Below are 20,113 nucleotides of genomic sequence, written 5' to 3' on the forward strand. Positions count from 1 at the left end.
CCCAGCTCCCTGTCTGCTCTCCCTGAATTTCTGCAGGATCAGTCAATCCCAGCCACTTTTCTCCCCATCCATCTGCTTTTCCAGCTTCATTTTCAGCTATTAAGGAGGGAATCTTGAATTTTCCCAGCCCGTTTGAGGGCACAATCTGGCTCTCAGCACAGCTGGTAGCTGGATACCCTCCCCTGCTCCTTTTCCATCAGTTTATTCCTATCAGAGGCCCAGAGGAATTATGGAGCTACCAGGTCATTTCACAGAGATACAGGCAGGAATTATTTCCAAATAATTGAAATTAGGTAGATTTTCCCTAATTTCAGAAGTTTAAAGTACCTTTTAAAAGAGTTTACTCAACAAAAATGTACATTATTCACACTATTAAATGGTTTAATGAGAAACAGCTCTGTTTTACAGGTGCAACAAAAAATTCCCTGTCCATCCTTCAGCCACTTCCCAGCAGGAAAGTGGCAGAGATCACTCCCAGGAAAACTGGACATCCATTTCCAAAATTTATAAAAGTCATCCAGAGGTCCTGGGTGTCAGAGTTTCCCCCATGAAATACCCATTTACACTGGGAAGAAAACAACTACAGAACCCCAGAACCCCACAGGGAAGGAAAATTATAATTTACGTGTAATTTAGTGAAGGTAAAGGCTTTTTAATTTCCTGATGGGCATGAAAAAAAAATTAAGGGAGAATTTCTCCCTGGAAAGGGTGGTCAGGATTGGCAGGGGCTGCCCAGGGAGTGCCCATCCCTGGAGGTGTCCCAGGAACTCCTGGAGGTGGCACTCAGAGCTCTGGGCTGGGACAAGGTGGGACTTGATGGTCTTGGAGGACATAAAAATGACATTCTGACATAAAAATGGCCAGACAGAGCAATCAGAGATTCTGATCTCAGCACTCATTCAACACTTGGAGCAGGAGGCCCCTCTGCTGCTCAAAGTTCAGCTTTCCTTGGGTAAACTCAGCAGAATTGGGTAAAAAGAGACATCTCCAGGTAAATCCCAGGGCAGGATAAAGGAAATACTGGAGGGGACAAGGATTCCCCCAAATCCTTTCCATTGAGAACAGAAAACTTGCCAGAATTCCTTGCTCCTTTGTAAGAAAGAATACAAGTTTTACAGGAACATTTATAGGGAACAGGAAGTTAAATAAAGAGAGTTATTAAAACTTTTGGAACAGGAAGTGAAATAAAGAGAGTTATTAAAACTTCTAAGTGCTGTCCTGGAAAGAATAAATTAACACAGCCAGGACAAATTGGGGTTTTTTATTTTTTATTTGTGGCTGGGGAAGTGTCCACACAAAATGAAGGAATTGGCATACTTTTTAAACAAATATATCTTAAATTATTCTGGAACCACTGACTTGCTGCTGTCCAAGAAATTTTCTGATTTCTTATGTAACTACTATATTCCTCTCCATATCAACCACAGGACAGTTCAGCAAGAGTTGGGATTAAAACTAAAACACAACAGATATGAGAGGCAAGGGGGAGAGCAATGAAATAAGATCACTTTTATTTGCAGGAGAGGTGAGAAATGATAAAATTCCCTCGTTTATCAGCATGGGAAACACATTCAGCATAACCTGAAATGAGCAGGACTCACAAACACCTGCACTGGGCATGGAAAACCATATAAACCATCCCTGACTTTTGCAAGCAATGCACTACAGCTGGTTTAAAACATTAAAAATCTCTAGAAAGCATAAAAATATTTTAGTAACAATATCCATGCACAGCATCTTCTGACATGCTCTTTAATGGTGCCAAGTTCCAGTCCTATTGGTCTGAGCATGGAATTCAATTTGCCACAGAATATACTAAAAATCATTCTTAATAAAGAGTTCTGATAAGTGGTACACACAAAATAGAAATGGGTATGACCCACACGGAATAATTTTGCTAATATTAAAGCTTTAATAAAGGCAATCCAAGCTGGGCAGAAGCACAGCCACAAATCCAACCCTAAACCTGCTGGTGGAGCCTCTCCCCAAAGACTCGACAGCAAAACGTCCCGAACTCTTCAAAGAACTTTGTCCAGATGGTGGAATTTCTGCTGTTTGTAGTGAAAACATCCTAATTCATGCTGTGGATCTGTCCTTTCCTACGTGCAGAGCTCCTGGGATTCCTTGGCACTTGAAGGTTTTATCCACGTTATAGCACACATGGAAGGGCTCTCAGTGGTCATTATAAACTCCATTTATACACGCTGTACCACCCGGGAACTTTCCCAAGTTCTCCTCTATCCCGCAGCAGCGGGGACTCACAGCCCACATTCACCGAGATTTATTTTTATTTCTGACACTGAATCCAGGGAATATAAGGAAGGAAAGGGCTGATTGGGGAACACTGAAACCGCCTGGATCTGCGAGCGGGATGTGGGACCGGCTGGGGCTGTGTTCGGGGGGATGCTTCAGGAAATTGGAGTGGGGGAAAGCGGATGAAAAAGGAGATAAAAGTAAATTCACCAACCTGCTTCTCCTCGCTCTCGGGGTTTCGATTGGCGGCTGAAGCGACGCTGCCACGGTGCTGCTCCGATGGCGAGCCCCGGACGGGCGCTCCCCTCAGCCCGGCTCCCCTCAGCCCGGCTCCCTTCAGCCCGGCTCCCCTCAGCCCGGCTCCCCTCAGCCCGGCTCCCCTCAGCCTTCCCCGGCTCCCCTCAGCCTTCCCCGGCTCCCCTCAGCCCGGCTCCCCTCAGCCCGGCTCCCCTCAGCCTCCCCCCGCTCCCTTCAGCCCCGATCCCTCCGTCCCCAGCCCGGTTCCCCTCAGTTTCCCCCGGTTCCCCTCAGCCCCGACCCTTCCGCCGCCCCGCCCCGGCCCAGCGCCCCGCCCGGCCCGGCCCCTCACACGGGAGAGCGGGAACGGAGCCGGGAAGGGTCTGGAGCACCGGGACCCTCACACGGGAGAGCGGGGAAGGGTCTGGAGCACCGGGACCCTCACATGAGATAGCGGGGAAGGGGCTGGGAAGGGTCTGGAGCACCGGGACCCTCACACGGGAGAGCGGGGAAGGGTCTGGAGCACCGGGACCCTCACATGAGATAGCGGGGAAGGGGCTGGGAAGGGTCTGGAGCCCCGGGACCCTCACACGGAAGAGAGGAACGAAGCCGGGAAGGGTCTTTAGCACCGGGACCCTCACACGGGAGAGCGGGGAAGGGGCTGGGAAGGGTCTGGAGCACCGGGACCTTCACACGGGAGAGCGGGAAAGGGGCTGGGAAGGGTCTGGAGCACCGGGACCCTCACACGGGAGAGCGGGAATGAAGCCGGGAAGAGTCTGGAGCACCGGGACCCTCACACGGGAGAGCGGGAAAGGGGCTGGGAAGGGTTTGGAGCCCCAGGAGAGGCTGAGGGAGCTGGGAAGGGGCTGGAGAATCCCTGAGGGAGCTGGGAAGGGGCTGGAGAATCCCTGAGGGAGCTGGGAAGGGGCTCAGCCTGGAGAAAAGGACGCTCAGGGGGGATCTTGTGGCTCTGCACAGCTCCTGACAGGAGGGGACAGCCTGTGGAAGTTTAGGATCTGCTCCTCACGTTCAGTCAGAATCTCCCTTTGGCATAAAAACACCAATGTTGACCAGGAGCAGGAAGGATAACAAGGGAGCAGGAAACTGAAATTCCCACAGACACAGCAGCAGGGAGAGCCTTGGAAGAGCTGAAGCCCATTGCATTGCACCCGTGCCACTTTCTGCTACACCGGCTTGTCCAAGGCTCATCCAGCCTGGCCGGGCGCCTCTTAATGATGTTAATTAATTCAAATATCTCAAGACCTGGTTGTGCTGTAATGCACACATCCATTATCTGCTGGCTCTAATTTAAGAGCAGTTGATATCAATTATCTTTTACTCCACAAGTAATGGACTAAATCACATTTTTGACCCTTTTGCACTTCAGTGTTTGAGGAGCTGACAGATGTAAAGCAACACCACGTATTTAACAGGAACTTGCAATTAAAAAAACAACACCCAAAAATTATTTCAAGGCATTTCAAGCAAGGACCGAGCCCTGCTAGGAAAGATGGACCTTTAATTTTGTTTGTCCTCATCCTTTTGTAAAAGGCAACAAAAATTTAGAACCAGTGAACCAGAGACTGGAAAGTCCCAGCCAGGCCCAGCTGAGGGTTTTATACAATGGTTTTTCTTTTCAGCAATATTATTTTAAAAGAAATGCAAACCCACTATCTCTTCATGAGGTATAAAGACAAATATTTTTGTTTCCCTATTGCAAGCTCTTCTCAAGTAACCAGACTGAAACGATCTTTTGGGTGTTGCAAACTCTTTTCCCATGAGCAAACCCAGTGACTGGCTTTAATTCATTTATTGACTTTCTGTAATTCACAATCCATTTCCTCAAAGCAGCATCAGCCAATTTCACTCCTTATTAAAATAACCCTCTCGTAATTGGCAAATCCTATTTTTAAAGTATTTCCTGATTCTGATATGGCAGTTTGGGAAATGTGACTAAACACAGCTCCTGTCTGAGGTTAGGAAGCCACTGAAGCTTTCGTATCCCAGTCTTTCACAGTGTAAGCAAAAGCTGTCAAAAGCTGCCACTAGCAAATCCTTTTATTTAGAATATCTTGAGACAAACATTTGACAGAGTTTTCTTTCACTTTCCCATGTGCCACTGCTGCTCAGCCAACCAGGGGAAAAAAAATCCCCTATAAAGCCTCCACTAGTGCATATTTATTTATTTTTGAAGGCTTTTTTCCCCTCTCATAATACCTAAACTAAAACTTCCTTGAGCTTAATCCCCTTGGGGCAGACAGAAGACAGGTAATTCCTCCTTTCAGAGTTCTCTGACGTGTGCTGTGTTGTTGTTTCACACTGACCATCCTTTGTGTAAACTTCAATTCCAGTTTAATTCTGTCTTTCTTTATAGATCAGCTTTCCTGGAGGGCTCCTAAGGCTGAGCTGGCTCTCCACAGATCCCTGCCAGGACTGGGGAACCAGGGGGAGTCAGGGAACAGGGACAGGACAAGACAGGAGGCTCAGGGTGGGCAGCAGCAGGAATTTCTCCATGGAAAAGGAGCTCAGGCACTGGTACTGCCCAGGGAGGGTTGGAGTTCCCATCCCTGGAGGTGCCCAAGGAATTCCTGGAGGTGGCACTCAGTGCTCTGGGCTGGGGACAGGGTGGGGATCAGGGCTCGCTGACCTTGGAGGGATTTTCCAACTTAAATTCTGGGATTCTCTTACTTTATTGACATTTATTGAAAATGCTCAAACATTTTCAACCCTGTTCTGTGCTTCTCTTCGTGTCTGAATTACCTCACCCAGGGTCTGTTCTGCCAGTGCCACTTTGACTCCAGAATTTTCAGTTTCTCAGTGCTTTATTCACTAGGATATGGAAATTCAGGATATTCTCCAGCCTCAGCACAGCATCCCCCCTGCTCAGGGCCTCCCCCTTTTGTGGAATTAAAACAACTTTTGGAGAGGCTTTTATTATAAATACAAACAAGGAAATGTTTGGTTTTTCCTCTCAGCCCCCACATTTCACCTCAGATTTTCTCCCTCAAAGCATTATAAAAATAACGAGGGGCCAGAAGCCTTTCAATGAGTTTCATGTTGAAAAATAACAAAATACCGTAAAATACCAAGCCCCGAGTGGTTTTGCAAAGCACATGAGAAGATTTCAGTGACCTATGTGCATGTTTTGAATCCAAGTGTGAGCAGGAAACAGAACTGTTCTCCAACAGAACAAAACTCCAGCCTTGAGGGTTTATTTATTTTAAAAATGTGACATTAAAGCAATTCCTTCCACCAATTATGCTGGATACAGTCACCGAGCCTCTGTGGGGCAGATCATAATAATTCCCTGATCTCTTACAAATAAAAATTGCTAATGCCCTGCTCAGCTTTCCTGAGTCAGTGATCTCCTGGTTTTACATCCATATGAATTATCTGAGGAGGAGCAGAGATGCCAGGCTGGGTTTGGGTTGGGAGGGATCTCAAATCCCCCCCAGTGCCACCCCTGCCATGGCAGGGACACTTCCACTGTGCCAGGGTGTCCCAGCCTGGCCTTGGGCACTGCCAGGGGACAGGGACAGCCATAGCTGCTCTGGGAATTCCATCCCAGCCCCTCCCCACCCTCCCAGTCTGGAATTCCTTCCCAATATCCAACCCAAACCTGCTGTCTTTCAATGTGAAGCCATTCCCTGTGTCCTGTCCCTCCATCGCTTGTTCAGAACTATTCATCTTTTGAGCAAAGAACACCAGGAGTTTACACCACAGCAAGCACTGGGAAGTTCCCAAAGTGAAAAATATGAGCACAAACCCCATAAACCCTATAAACAAGATATAACTCTTCATTTCTGCAAATTTGTAATTACTTTAGAATCAAAGCATGGTTTGAGAGGCAGAACTGACACCAGGCCAGGAGGGGCAGAGCCACAGCAGCTGCTGATGGAGAGGAAAAAAGGAAAAAAGGGAGGAAAACCAAGTGGCACCAAACACCCTTGGCCTCCCAAGGGAAGTTCAGCTGAACCAGACCAATAGATAATATTTCATACCACACTCTTCATTTTTTAAATCATTAAGCTCTGTTAGGAACAAGCTTTTGAGGGAAGCAGCGGGGAATGATGTACAGCAAATTTCCCAGAAGGAATTTCCATCCCTTTTAAAGCCTTCACAAGGCTGGAGAGAGGTCCCAGGTAATTAGTGCTGTCACCATTAGTGCAGCTTATTTCCCAAGTGCCACAGTGTCATTTGGCAAGAAGAGGATCCTGAGTGCATCCAAGGGGGAAATTGCAGCAAAATACACAAGTTTGGCAAAAAAAAAAATAAAGTGGTCCTTGAAGCAGCAGGCTGTGCGGTTTAACTTTCATTTTGACAGGCTGGATGTGTTTGATATGTCTATTTAATGGGCTCTTAAATAAAACCACTGTTACTATAGTAACATTTACATCAGAGGTTGTGCTCACGCTGCCTCTGAGGCACAGAAAAGCAATCTGCTCTGCTCACCTTTGTGCTTCACGCCGATGTTTTACATGGCAAGCCTGTTTTCTAATAAATAATTTCCTTTTTTCCTCCGTGTTTTCCGTCTCAGCTTGGAAATGAGGATGCGTTTGAGCTGGTTGGCTCTGCAGTGACTCAGCCCCGTGTGTGGGAACAGCACTCCTGGTGCCAGGGAGAACAGGGATTGCATGGAAAGGAAACTGCAGCATGGGGAAATCCATGGATTCCTGGGATTGTCCAAGGCCAGGCTGGGCTCTTGGAGCAGCCTGGGATAGTGGGAGGTGTCCCTGCCATGGGCTTCAGGTCCTTTCCAAGCCAAACCATTCCAGGACTCCACAATTCCATCAGATAAGACAAATTTTGCTTTTTTACTCTTCCATGAGGTTTTCCTGGTCCAGCTCTGCTTTCACTCAACAGCACCCGAATATTTACACAGCAAAACGTGTGTAAATATCCCCCAGGGGTGAGGAAATGAAACCATCCAGGGCTCTCCATTCCCAGAAAAAGACTTTTCAGTCGTGCATGCCCTTAACAGGAATTAGCAGCTGGAAAATGAGGAGGATAACGGGAAGAGTGAAGGAAACTTAGAGCCATCACCTCTCCAACAGCTTGGCTTGATTTTCCTGCTGTTTTCTACCTGATGTGCATCACCTGAAATCAGATTTTAGTGCAAACGTGCAAGGATGGGAGTGTGGAACAACCCAAACACTGCTGGCCATGGAAAGCTTTGCTGATGTCACAACCATGAAAAAAAAACAGGATCTACTTGAGATTCCCGAGTTTGTTTGGTCTGTTATCCCCACAGCCCTGCCAGGATGACACACTCAGCTCCACCTCGGCGAGGAGAAAGCAAACACCACGATTTTCCCCCTCAGGGGGCGGTGTGGGGAGCTATTTCCAGCAGCACTGCAGAAAAGCTGGCACCAGTCTGGGTTCTCAAGTGGGATCTCACCCAGAGGCCAGGGATTCACAGCACGGAGCTGCAGAGAGAGAAACGCTGCAGAAAATGAGGAGGGATTTTCAATAAATGCCTTCATTTAAAAAAAAAATATTAAAATTCTAGGCTTTTTATCGATTTAAATGTTTCTAAATCTGTAAAAAAAATCAGTTTGTGATAGTTACAGACTCAGAAAAAATATCAGATGGGTGGTTTAATCCAAATTGAGGCCACTCTTGTGTTTTTGGCTATGGAGAGAAGATTTTACTTAAATGTTTATATCTCAGTGATGAGTTTCATCCAACATGAAATAGAAACCCCATCTACTCATGCCCACAACAAATGGAAATCATGGAAGGGTTGGAAGGAGCGTTAAAGTTTTTTTAAAAATGCCACCATTTTTTCATTAGAGAAGGAAGTTTGACAACTGGAACAAGGATCCTCCCCCACCCTGTCCCACCATCCTAAAAGGGAAAAAAAGATTCCTAAATAAGAGACAACCTCACACATCTTTCATTCCAAAAGGGAAAAAAAAAAACCATTCCTAAATAAGAGACAACCTCACACATCTTTCATTCCAAAAGGGAAAAAAAAAATTCCTAAATAAGAGACAACCTCACACATCTTTCATTCCAAAAGGGAAAAAAACATTCCTAAATAAGAGACAACCTCACACATCTTTCGTGGCTCTTTTCAGCAGCATTATTCTCAAAAGTCCGATTATTTCACCTAAACATCAAGGGAAGTGCTGGAGTAGTGTCCAGTTTTTAGCTCCTACCAAGCACAGGTTTGGGCTCTAATTTTGGGGTAAATCCTTGGGAGATTTGGGGTTCAGTGTCCAGAATCTGGCAGCATTTCATCCCTGTTTAGCTGGAGTGTGCAATGGCTGGATCCATCTGCTGAGATGTTGATTTTCTGCTGGTTTTCTAGATAACAACAAGTGAGGAGGAATTGCATGAGGGGAAAAACTACAGGGCTATTGAGTGTGCGGTGGGAAAACAGGAAAAACTGGGCTAGGGAGGGAAGATATGGGAAGAGGCAAGAACAAGGAGCAGATGGATCCTTCTGGGGCGGGAATGATGTGTCCAGACAGTGCTGGCACGGAGGAAGTGTGAGTGAAGGGATGATCCTGGAATTCTGACAGCGGGAAAAGGGGCAAGGACACCGAGTCCCACCAGAAAGGGTGAAACCTTGAAAGGCAGGGATGCTGTGCCCTCAGATTTATGGGATGGTGGGAACACTGGGATGCTGGATGCTGAAATTGTTCCCTCTATTTGACAGAAAAATAAAGTGGAGCAGCACTGCCTGGGACAGCCACTCCCAGTTTTTGGCAGAAAAATGGGAGCAGCAGTGCCTGGGACATTCCCAGTTTTTGGAAGAAAAATGGGAGCAGCAGTGCCTGGGACAGCCATTCCCAATTTTTGAAATAAAAATGGGAGCAGCAGTGCCTGGGACAGCCATTCCCAGTTTTTGGAAGAAAAATGGGAGCAGTAGTGCCTGCGACAGCCATTCCCAGTTTTTGGGAGAAAAATGGGAGCAGCAGTGCCTGGGACAGCCATTCCCAGTTTTTGGAATAAAATGGGAGCAGCAGTGCCTGGGACAGCCATTCTCAATTTTTGGAATAAAAATGGGAGCAGCAGTGCCTGGGACAGCCATTCCCAGTTTTTGGAAGAAAAATGGGAGCAGCAGTGCCTGGCACAGCCATTCCCAGTTTTTGGAAGAAAAATGGGAGCAGCAGTGCCTGGCACAGCCATTCCCAGTTTTTGGCAGAAAATGGGAGCAGCAGTGCCTGGGACAGCCATTCCCAGTTTTTGGCAGAAAATGGGAGCAACTCTCCCACATTCAGCAAATCCCCCCAAAAATCAGAATTCCAAGGAAATCAGGCAGGAATTCCAGGCCTTCCACAGCCAGAGCTGCTCAGAGCACACCAGGCAGGAGCAGAACGCTCAAACTCACAACACGCTCCAGCCCCCGCTCACATCCCAGGCCCTGAACCATTTAAATTTCATTTTTGCACTTTTACAGACGCTCTACATCTCCAAACTCCCCCTACTGATCAGGTATTTGTGGCAAAAGGTCTCCCCTGGAAGGCTGTCAGGCACAAAGCTGATTTGATTATTCAGTGCAGACAGGTTTTCCCTTCAGAAAGGTCACATTTATTGATTTAATGCAGAGTTATTCCATCCTGGATCTGGCTGCAGGACATCCGAGCACCCCTGAATCATCCAGTTCCACATCACCACTCCAATTTCTTTGGGCATGGGTTAATAAGAGATAAAATTGACTATTAAACTTGATTAATAATGTTAATTTCAAAAGGTTTCATTTGGGGGCAGTTTTGAAGTCTAAATGGGACCGAATCAGCCTAAATCCTGCTGCCAACACTCAGTCTCCAAATAAAAATACAGCCCTAAGGAATGACCTATTACTGCCATTTAAAAGTTAGCTACTATTAATTTAATGAGATTACAAAAAGTGCTACAGGAAATCAGGTGTTCACTGACCCTCAAAATGAGTTTACCTCATTGCCTGCCCATTACAGAGCAGAAAATACAATTATTGCAGGAACTTGGAGCACCTCACACCAAACTGAAGAGTTGTGGGCAATAGAAACCCTTCAATGTCAGACAAGCAGGTGGCAGAAAATTGGGTTTGCCTTTTGATTTACTTAAAATTCTGCAAAGAATCCAAAAGTTTGGGATCCATTTGGAAATGATCCCTCAAATTGACTTTATTGCTGTTTTAATTATTCCCATCACTAAAGGAAAAGGGAGCAGCGCTGTCACTCACTGTGACTTCCATCACTTGTCAGAAGCATCACTGCATCAACAAGATGAGACTAAAATTAAGTTAATTGGGCCATTTTTCACATTAAATCAAAGGCCACGTGTTAAAAATACCTCACGGCCCACAGAGCTTGAGAAACCATCTCAAAACATCACACAGCAAAACAAACAGATTTCTTTTCAAAACCTGGTAACGCTGATGAGGGGTTTATGTTTCATAAGAATTGTTCTGAATTTAAAACCTTCCAAATGTGACAAATCAACCCCTGTAAAAGAGCAGAGAAACAGAGATACCTGTGATGATCCTCAGGTGTCCAAAGGGAGAGAATAATCCCAATCCTAATTGAGGATATTGGAGGAATCCTAATTAACTTTGCACATTCCCCACTTCTCACACTCCCAGACAAAGGCTGGGCATTTGGAAATTGTTTCTAATGACTGGCTGGTTATTAAGAGATCCATGAAAACTGATTTATTTTCTGCTGTAGATTTTAATTAAGCAGCAAAATATTTGTTAGGAATGCAATCTTTAAAGGAATGGGAAGGAAACCCAGCATACTCTGGACTGGCTAAATTATATTAGTTTGTATAATCTGATGTAAAAGATTTATTAATTTATTTATTTATTTAAGCAGGAGAAATATTCTGCATTTCTTAATCTGTTAAAATGCAACAGAGCAGAGTTTTCTTCTGGGATATTTTATTTGGGAAATGCTTTTATCATCCTGGAGCTGTTTAAAACATCTGAATGTCTGCCTGCATCATTTCTTTGGTGATAAAAACCTGCCCACACAGGGTGAGCCCGAGTTTGTTCCTAGGAACGAGGACAAGCTGGGAAATCCTGTGCCTGTGTCTAAAGCAGGGATTTGGGGATGCACCACCCCAGAAATGCCAGCCCCACTCACATTCCAGGGGTCACCAACCCAACTGCATCAGCCTTTCATCCTCCCCATCCCAAATTCCCATCAGCTCCCCATCCCAAATTCCCATCAGCTTCCATCCCAAATTCCCCTCAGCTCCCCATCCCAAATTCCCATCAGCTCCCCATCCCAAATTCCCATCAGCTTCCCACCCCAAATTCCCATCAGCTCCCCATCCCAAATTCCCCTCAGCTTCCATCCCAAATTCCCATCAGCTTCCCATCCCAAATTCCCATCAGCTTCCATCCCAAATTCCCATCCTCCCCATCCCAAATTCCCATCAGCTTCCATCCCAAATTCCCCTCAGCTTCCATCCCAAATTCCCATCAGCTCCCCATCCCAAATTCCCCTCAGCTCCCCATCCCAAATTCCCATCAGCTTCCATCCCAAATTCCCATCAGCTTCCATCCCAAATTCCCATCAGCTTCCCACCCCAAATTCCCACCCCAAATTCCCATCAGCTCCCCATCCCAAATTCCCATCAGCTTCCATCCCAAATTCCCATCAGCTCCCCATCCCAAATTCCCATCAGCTTCCATCCCAAATTCCCATCCTCCCCCATTCCAAATTCCCCTCAGCTTCCATCCCAAATTCCCATCCTCTCCCACCCCAAATTCCCATCAGCTCCCCACCCCAAATTCCCCTCAGCTCCCCATCCCAAATTCCCATCAGCTTCCCATCCCAAATTCCCATCCTCCCCATCCCAAATCCCCATCAGCTCCCAAGGGAGATCTGATCTGCAGCCAGAAGGTGACAGCTCCTGCAGCTTTTGTTCCTGGCTGGTGTCAAGGGTTTGGTTGTTTTGGGTTTTTTCCCTTTAAAGATGGAAAATTGGGAACAAAGGCTCCTGTTATCCTGGGAAATGCCAGAGCAGCAAAATCACAACCCCAGATCAAACAGCCCCAACAAAGGGCGAGCAAAACACACAAATGTCACCCTCCGTCCTCTTATTCCAAGCCCTGCTTTCAAAGGCACTTTAAACACCCTTTAACTTGTCCCCAAATCCTCAAAAAACCAAAAACACCCAAGCAGCATCTGCCATTTATTCACAAGGCCCAAGGAAAGGAAAGCAGCACAGTCAGGGCATTGGGAAATGAAGCTCCAAGCAGTGATAAATCAAAATTCAGATCAATTCAGAGGCATTGATAACCTGAAATGACCCCTTGGACCTACCAGGGACACCAACACTGCTCTGTGGATCTCAGCATTATTCTCCTTTTAAGGGTTTCAAATAATACAAAACTCCAGCCTGAAGATGATTTCTGCTTTGTTTTTAACTCCACAACAGCCAGCACTTCATTTTCTCAGCATTCCCCAAAAAAACGTGCAATTAAAAATACATAAAAATGCAACACAGGCAGTTTCCACAGGGAATTTCCATCTGAATGTGGCTGTGGCAGGCAAGGAGCTAAAAAATATGAGGGGTTCAGAAGCCAGCACCTGGGCTGATGTGAAATTCCTCTTCTGATCACTTCACAGCAACCTTCTCTGAATGCAAAACTGCAAAAGGAAGGCTTATTATGCTGTATAATGTGTATTTATTATTAACATTATGTGGATTTATTATTATTATGTGTCATTTTGCACAGTTACGTTCACTACCTCTAAATTACTCTATTATAGAAAGCCATGGGTTGAGTCTCACTTTGAAAACAAGCTCCTACCTGTTCCCTATGAATTTTTTAAGGGAAAAGAGGGATGTTTTCATAATTCCTGTTGTCTCCCCAGCAGGAGCTCCCTCGGAGGTGGCCAGAGGCAGCTCCAAGTGTGGAATCTCCTGCACAGGCAGAGCAGTCCATGAGAAAAATGAATATCCAGAATATTTGTTACAACCTAGAGCTATTCTATAGGAAGTCATAAATCCATTAAAAAAAAAATAAGTCCTGGTCAGGGAGAATAAACACCTGCAACCCATTTTTAATATAACCCAGAAACAGCTGAACCAAACCTCAAAATAAAGGGCAAAAATGGATATCCAGAAATATGAATATCCTGGAAAATTAATATACAGAATATTTGTTACAATTTAGAACTATTCTATAGGAAGTCATAAATCCATTTTAAAAAATGTACCAATCATGGGAATAAACACCTGTAACCCATTTTTAATATAACCCAGAAACAGCTGAACCTCAAAATAAAGAGCAAAAGCAAACCAATAAGGAAAGACAAATACAGCACAGGCCTTTGGAGAAAATGTCTCCAGCTGATCTTTAAAATGTGATCCCAACTCAGCAGCCAATGCCTCCTCACCCATTTTATCTAAAATGAGCTTTCCATCACCTGCAGTTTAACACCACAATTTGAATTGTGTCTCACCAGGACACTTTGTTTGGGTATCAATGTTAATGAGCTTAAACTTATTTTATGGCATTAAAAGATGTTTAAAGGTTTTAGGAAGTCACCCAAGGTTGTAACAATTGCTCAGGAAGGTTACCAGCTTCTGAAAGGACTGAAGAACCCACAAAACCAGTGCCAGACTGGTTTTTTTAATCCAACTCAATGGATGTGACAGGAATAACCAAAGAAAAACACCTGAGCAAGGGTGGGAGGGACAGGAGATCAAAGTTACCCCGCACAGACACCACCCCCAAATGCAGCAGCAGTCAAAAAAGGGAGCTCAGGACCCAGCCCAGGGCTGGAGTGGTGAAAAAAAGGTGAACAGCATTCCCAAAAACTCCCTGAGCCAGCCCAGGGCTGGAGTGACTCTGCCAAGGGTGAGCAGCATTCCCAAAAACTCCCTGAGCGAGCCCAGGGCTGGAGTGGTGAAAAAAGGGTGAGCAGCATTCCCAAAAACTCCCTGAGCCAGCCCAGGGCTGGAGTGGTGAAAAAAAGGTGAACAGCATTCCCAAAAACTCCCTGAGCCAGCCCAGGGCTGGAGTGACTCTGCCAAGGGTGAGCAGCATCCCCAAAATCTCCTGAGCACAGGCAGCAGCTCTGACCTCACCTTTTCACCTGTGAAGAGAAAGCTCCAGCCTCTCCACACAGACACCACACACTCCTCCTCACACTGGGGGATTCAGTAACTCCATTTTCCCAAGCTCTGGGGAGATCAGAGCTCCCCACTTTGATATTTTCATCGCCTTAATAGCAGAAGTGACCTGGAAGAGGAGCAGAGCTCTGCTGCCCTCGGCATCCCTGCCCTGCTGGCAGAGAACTCCAGACTCCCTGGAAGAAAGGGCTGTGGAAAAGCTCAGGCACCACCTCACATCCCATCCTTTTCATGGAATGCTTTTACAAACCTCCCAGGCTCGCCACTTCATCATCACTAAGTGATGATCCTTTGCCTTTCCAGCACGTTCCACGTTAATTCCACTTCCACGGCTGCTGGAATTGTCCATTCCACCATCAGGAAAGCAGCACTGGACATGTTTTACCTTCCCCCCGTGAAATTTAAGACAGACAAACCTTTAAGCATCAGATATGTTTATTAGACAATTCCAAAAGTCAGTTTTAGTAGGCAACTTGGAAAGAAAAGTAGAATATGTTTGAATGTCCGTGCTTTGATACTCCATGATCTGAAGGACGTGGTGATCACAGAGATAAAAACAGTTTACAAAAGGTACAAAAGCTGCACTGCCCTCATCTCCCCACGGCAGGAAACGGGATTAGCCCACAAGGAAGCTCTGGAAAACGCAGCCATGGATTTGCAGCTGCTTCTGGCACGCTGATCTTGCCATGTGGGTGCACAAAAATCAGCGTTGTGTGGAGGTTAAGGCACTTTGGATACACAGTATTCCACAGGGAAAAGCATTCCAGAGAAAGCACAGTGATTCCCCTGCAGGGATGGACACAACTCCCAGGGCACACCCGCAGAGCTTAGTGGCAATGAAGCTCTGGAGGTAAAAAAAAACCCACTGAAATATTATTTTTTACCGTATTTGATAACAAAGTAAATGTGCTTTACAGAGGTTAAGGGAGATCTCCATGATTTCAACACAATTTTAAACATTAAATGTAAAGTCCAGGTGAAAACTGCATGAAATTCACATTAGGGATTAGTGCACGTAGCTACTTCCAAAGAATAACAATAATAAAAATAACAATAAAAAAAGCATTGACCTTCTCCCCTCAACACCCACCAACACAGCTCAAAGGGGATACAGTACAACAGAAAAATTTGGCAAAAAGCAAATTTAAACCAGCACTTTCTGCTTCTCCTGGTCACTTCAGATTGTCCCTGCTCCCTGCTCCTGTCACACCCCACAGCAGAGCCCACAGAGAAGGATTTAAATAAAGGAAAAATCCCATCTCAGCTGATTTCCTCCCCAAAACCCCACCAGGAATTCAGTATTTTGTAGATTTCTATTGCAGCCTTTGGTACATAAATGGAGTAAAAGCTTTCTAGGATCCAACCCCAATCCAGGAGGAGTTAAATGGAATTGTTAGCAATGGCATTAAGAATTTCTCATTAGGCACTGACTGGGTTTTATTTCACTTTTTTGTTTCATTATTGAGTGGAAAATGCCACTGTGTAGGGGAAAAAGGCATCTTCTCTAAAATCAAAGCTGGATTTAAACATGGAAATGATGTTTAATCTGAAGAATTTGGTTTAAAACAAGTCAATTCCCCAGTTCTGACAGATTTCAGCAAAAGCAGGAAGAAGACACTCAGATAATTTGTTATTCCCAGGATTTTTATAAGTTTATCCTGTTATGTCTTGGATGGAGCATTAACATCAAAAAAACCCCCATCCTTTAATGTTAATTCTTCTTTTAGCAGGAGGCAACCTGGAAACTCAACTGTTCCTTCTCACAGCAGAAATTCCCACTGAAAACATGGAATTACCCTCCCTGGAACTCCATTTCCCAGTCCTGCCTGAGCCACAGCCCATGAACGGGGACCACAAAATTATTTCTGTCCCCATTTCAGAGTGCTCACGTAATTAATCACTGACCATTCCTTCTATTCCTACAAAACTAAAGTAATAAAATTATACTTGCTGAAGTGTCATTATTTCAATGGTTACTAGGATAATGCTGTTTAAAAAGAAAGTGTTTTAATGGAATAACAACCTCCTTCCAGACAAAAAAATAGGAGCTGAAGAAGTGTGTTTTAAAAGCAAGGAGGAAATAAGAAATCCCACCCAGCAGAACACTCAATTCCTTGCAATTCACACCCATAAAAATACGGAGTTGAACACTAAATTGTGATTTTTGAGTGTCCTGAGGGTAGTTCCTCCTTCTGTGAACCTTCATAGAAGTCATGGCAGCTTTAAGATGTATTAAAATATATTATCCCCCAAATGTAGCCACAATTTTTGAACTGAACAGAGACAGAAAATACCTTTGTGGGGAGAAACTGATCTTTAAACAAACATAATTGGAAGGGTTTTTAACCAGGGTTATTGTCTCTTGCTTTCATTAGGGAGTAAGGGTTGACATCACTTACATTTGGCTTTCTATCATTAAGAAAAATGACAATTAATGAGATGTAAATGAAATACTAACTCATCCTAATTAAAGCAGAAAGACTGATCAAGTTGAACAATCCCAATTAGGATAATCTTTACATTATTCTTTGATTATATGGTTAAAACCCCAACAGGAATAGTGACCAATGGCTCAATGACACTGCAATTAAACCAAAAATTAATGCAAATAGGGTGAAAATGGGTAAAACTGCTTATGTTCTGTAAACTTCTTCAAGGATAAATTCCTAATAATTCCACATTTTAGTGACTACTTCAAGCCAACTGTCAGCAAGGTCCCTTTGGCTGAAGTGCATTTAAAAAAGCAAATTATTAAGTGATAACATAAAGCCACGTGAATTGGATAACATACCACACATATTATAATATCTGTACATACACACAGGACAGGGAGGGGAGAAAAAAAGCTGTAAAATATCCAAAATTACCAGCACCACAGCGAGCTCCTACCACTGCTCCCAGCTAAAGTCATCTCCTCTGCCAAACACAAGGAAAAAGCCTAAAATAGTAAGGAAAATGACTGCATTGCCAGCCAGCACCAGGCCACAGGCTCCCCATTTGATCTGAAATGCAAGAAATGGAACAGTCAAGGCAGTTCTTGGAAGAGACGCTCAGGGCAGTTATTTCTAGGCATTAGATCAGCTAAAACACTACCAAAAAATCAAAATACTACAGAGGGATGCTAAAAGCAGAACAGGCAAACAATAAATAATTCAATTTGTGTGACTAATTATTCAGTTAGCAGCCACTGGTGTCACTAATAAACATTTCAGCCAAGCTACTGCTAGGATTTAGAAGGAAATGATGACTTGCCTTACAAATCATTAAAACACACCTAAATCAGAGAGAAATCTGGTGAAATCAGTGCTCTCCTTTCATTGCCATGCAACAAAATCAAAAGATCTCCTTTGAAACAAGTCACAGGCACGGAAAACGTGGATTTAAAAGTAAACAGGGTTTGGTTTTTTTAATGAGTGCACAAGTAATTTACTTAAATAAACATTTGCTCTTAAAACACATGACTGAGAGTTCCCTCTCGTGGCTGTTCTGCTGCTGCCAGGCCACAGCTCCAAAATAAAAATATCAGGGGAACAGGGCATTGCAAGTAAATTCAGAGCAAGCACACAAAATTTAAAGGATGGAAAGTGAAGGAGAAAACCAAGAGGACTCAGTCAAAGATCACAGCGTGGTTGGGACAGGGGGATTCTTTCCTTTCTGACAAATGTGACCAAAATGTCCCCACTGGAGAGTCCAGAAAGGAAAGAGGAGAGAACTGGGGCAGGGCTTCCTCAGGCTTTGAGGGGCCAAAGCTTGGGAAAGGCTTTGGGAGCCACAGGGGCAGCTCTGGAAGCTTGGCCTTTTACTTTTAATTCCTAACATTAATCTCCATCCCAAATGGAGAAAGCATTCCAAGAGAAAAACAAGGAAGCTGGAGGAAGGAGTGATGCAAAGGGTCATGAGACAGAGAGGCATGAGGTGGAGGAGGAGAGATGATCTTGTGTTGGACTAAAGCAAGGCTGGAGGGGGAAAAAAAACAGCTAAAAACTTTTCAGTCATGTCAGTTCTTTTTTTTTTAGCTCAAATTTCAGTGGATTATTTTCACCAGGAGACAGCACAACAATGAAACAAAAGCAGGACTGAAGGGGAGATCCAGCAAGTGGTGTCTGAGAATAAAAATGAGCAAGGACTTACTGCTTCCACCCGTGCAAGGATGATAGGGAGTCCAAAGGCAGAGACAACAATTCCCGTGGTGAAGAAATAGGCCAGCTCCCTGCAGGCACTGCTGGCTGCGTCGCTGTCATCGCCCACCCTCTTGGCAATGAAGTGGGGAATGGGGCAGAGGAAGTAAAAGATCAACACAAACAGGGGCCAGTACACACTGGGCAGGGGGAAAAGAGAAATGCACAGCAGTTAAAACTGGTATTTCAGTCAGAGAGTTGGTGCAACACTCCTAATCCTGATTTTTGGCTTCAAATGGGGCAATCCCACCTCGTTTTCCCTGCACTGACAGAGCAGCACCCACCCTCTCACAGGAGCAAGGGTGGATTTATTTCACTTTTGCATCCAGTTTTGGATCATTTTGCTGATTCAACCCTGGCCACAGAGTCGGGAAGCAGGAAATGCACTGGGGCAGGGGAGGAGAAGCTTTCCCAAATTCCAGGGGTGAAGCAGGCACACCCTGGCACCTCACCATAGTGTCAGAGCTCCCACCAGCCTCCCCTGGAATTTTAAAGTGTTACAGACACAGGATCACGGAATTAATGAACAGTTTGGGCTGGAAGGGAGCCCAAAGCTCACCCAGCTCCAGCCCCTGCCTTGGGCGGGGTCATTCCAAATGGAAACTTGGGAGGAGGATTGTTCAGAGAAACGGGAAATTACGGAAAATGCTTGTGTGAGGCTCCAAACTCCTCCCGAGGCAGCACAGAGCTCTTGCGGGCTTTTTATTTTAACAGAAATGCAAATCCGCCTGAGGAAGTGATGTTAAATCACAACAAACTGCCACGTGCCGAGAGCCTGCACGCGGGGGGGCTGCAAGAGGAGCCGAACAGCTCCATGAAATGGGGGAACGCCTCAGTTAATGCATTTTAAACAGGACACGCTTGGGAAGGGCGCCGGCCCGCTCACCCGTAGTACTCCAGGGCGCAGCCCAGCATGAGGAAGGTCAGCCCGATGGCTCCGCTGAAGGACAGGGCCACGAGAGCTGCAACGGCACAGGGCGGGCGGTGAGGGGGGGCGGCCGCACAGGGCACCGAGCATCCCTCCCGGGGCACCGTCAACCGCCTCACCGAGGGCCGGGCATCCCTCAGCGCGGGCCGGGATTGCCTCCCCCGGCGCCGGGCCCCCCTCCCCGCCACTCCCCGCGCCGAGGCGCTGCCCGGGCCGCGCTCCCTCACGGGCACCCCCGGTACCTTTCACGCCCGCCATGTCCGGGCTCCGCTGGCACCGCGCGACTTCCGCCCTCCGGCCCCGCCCCTTTTCCCCGCGTCACGTGACCGAGCATTTAAAAGGGCGGGCGGGGCGCGGCAGCGCCTTTTCCCGCCACGCCCTCGCTCGCGACAGGGGGCGGGGCGTCCTGAGGGGCAGCCCCGGGGTGGGGTTTGAC

At 45.9% G+C, this 20,113-nt stretch overlaps 1 protein-coding gene across 2 annotated transcripts; it reads right to left on the reverse strand.

The window, feature by feature from the left end:
- Positions 1–14,988: 14,988 nt before the first annotated feature.
- On the reverse strand, positions 14,989–20,048 carry LEPROT (leptin receptor overlapping transcript). 2 transcript variants are annotated; one of them, XM_063406893.1, is made up of 5 exons: positions 19,920–20,048; positions 19,636–19,711; positions 18,703–18,889; positions 17,439–17,573; positions 14,989–15,415 (listed from the first exon to the last, which is right to left on the reverse strand). In XM_063406893.1, the coding sequence occupies exons 1-4, from the start codon at positions 19,933–19,935 to the stop codon at positions 17,457–17,459; spliced, it is 396 nt and encodes a 131-aa protein (XP_063262963.1). In that variant the 5' UTR covers positions 19,936–20,048; the 3' UTR covers positions 14,989–15,415; positions 17,439–17,456. The 2 variants fall into 2 exon arrangements, with proteins under 2 accessions (XP_063262963.1, XP_063262962.1); XM_063406892.1 differs by having other exon boundaries at positions 14,989–17,573; positions 19,920–20,040.
- Positions 20,049–20,113: the final 65 nt, after the last annotated feature.

The sequence above is a fragment of the Prinia subflava genome, chromosome 10 (genome assembly GCF_021018805.1).
Source record: "Prinia subflava isolate CZ2003 ecotype Zambia chromosome 10, Cam_Psub_1.2, whole genome shotgun sequence".
NCBI classification, from domain to species: Eukaryota; Metazoa; Chordata; class Aves; order Passeriformes; family Cisticolidae; genus Prinia; species Prinia subflava.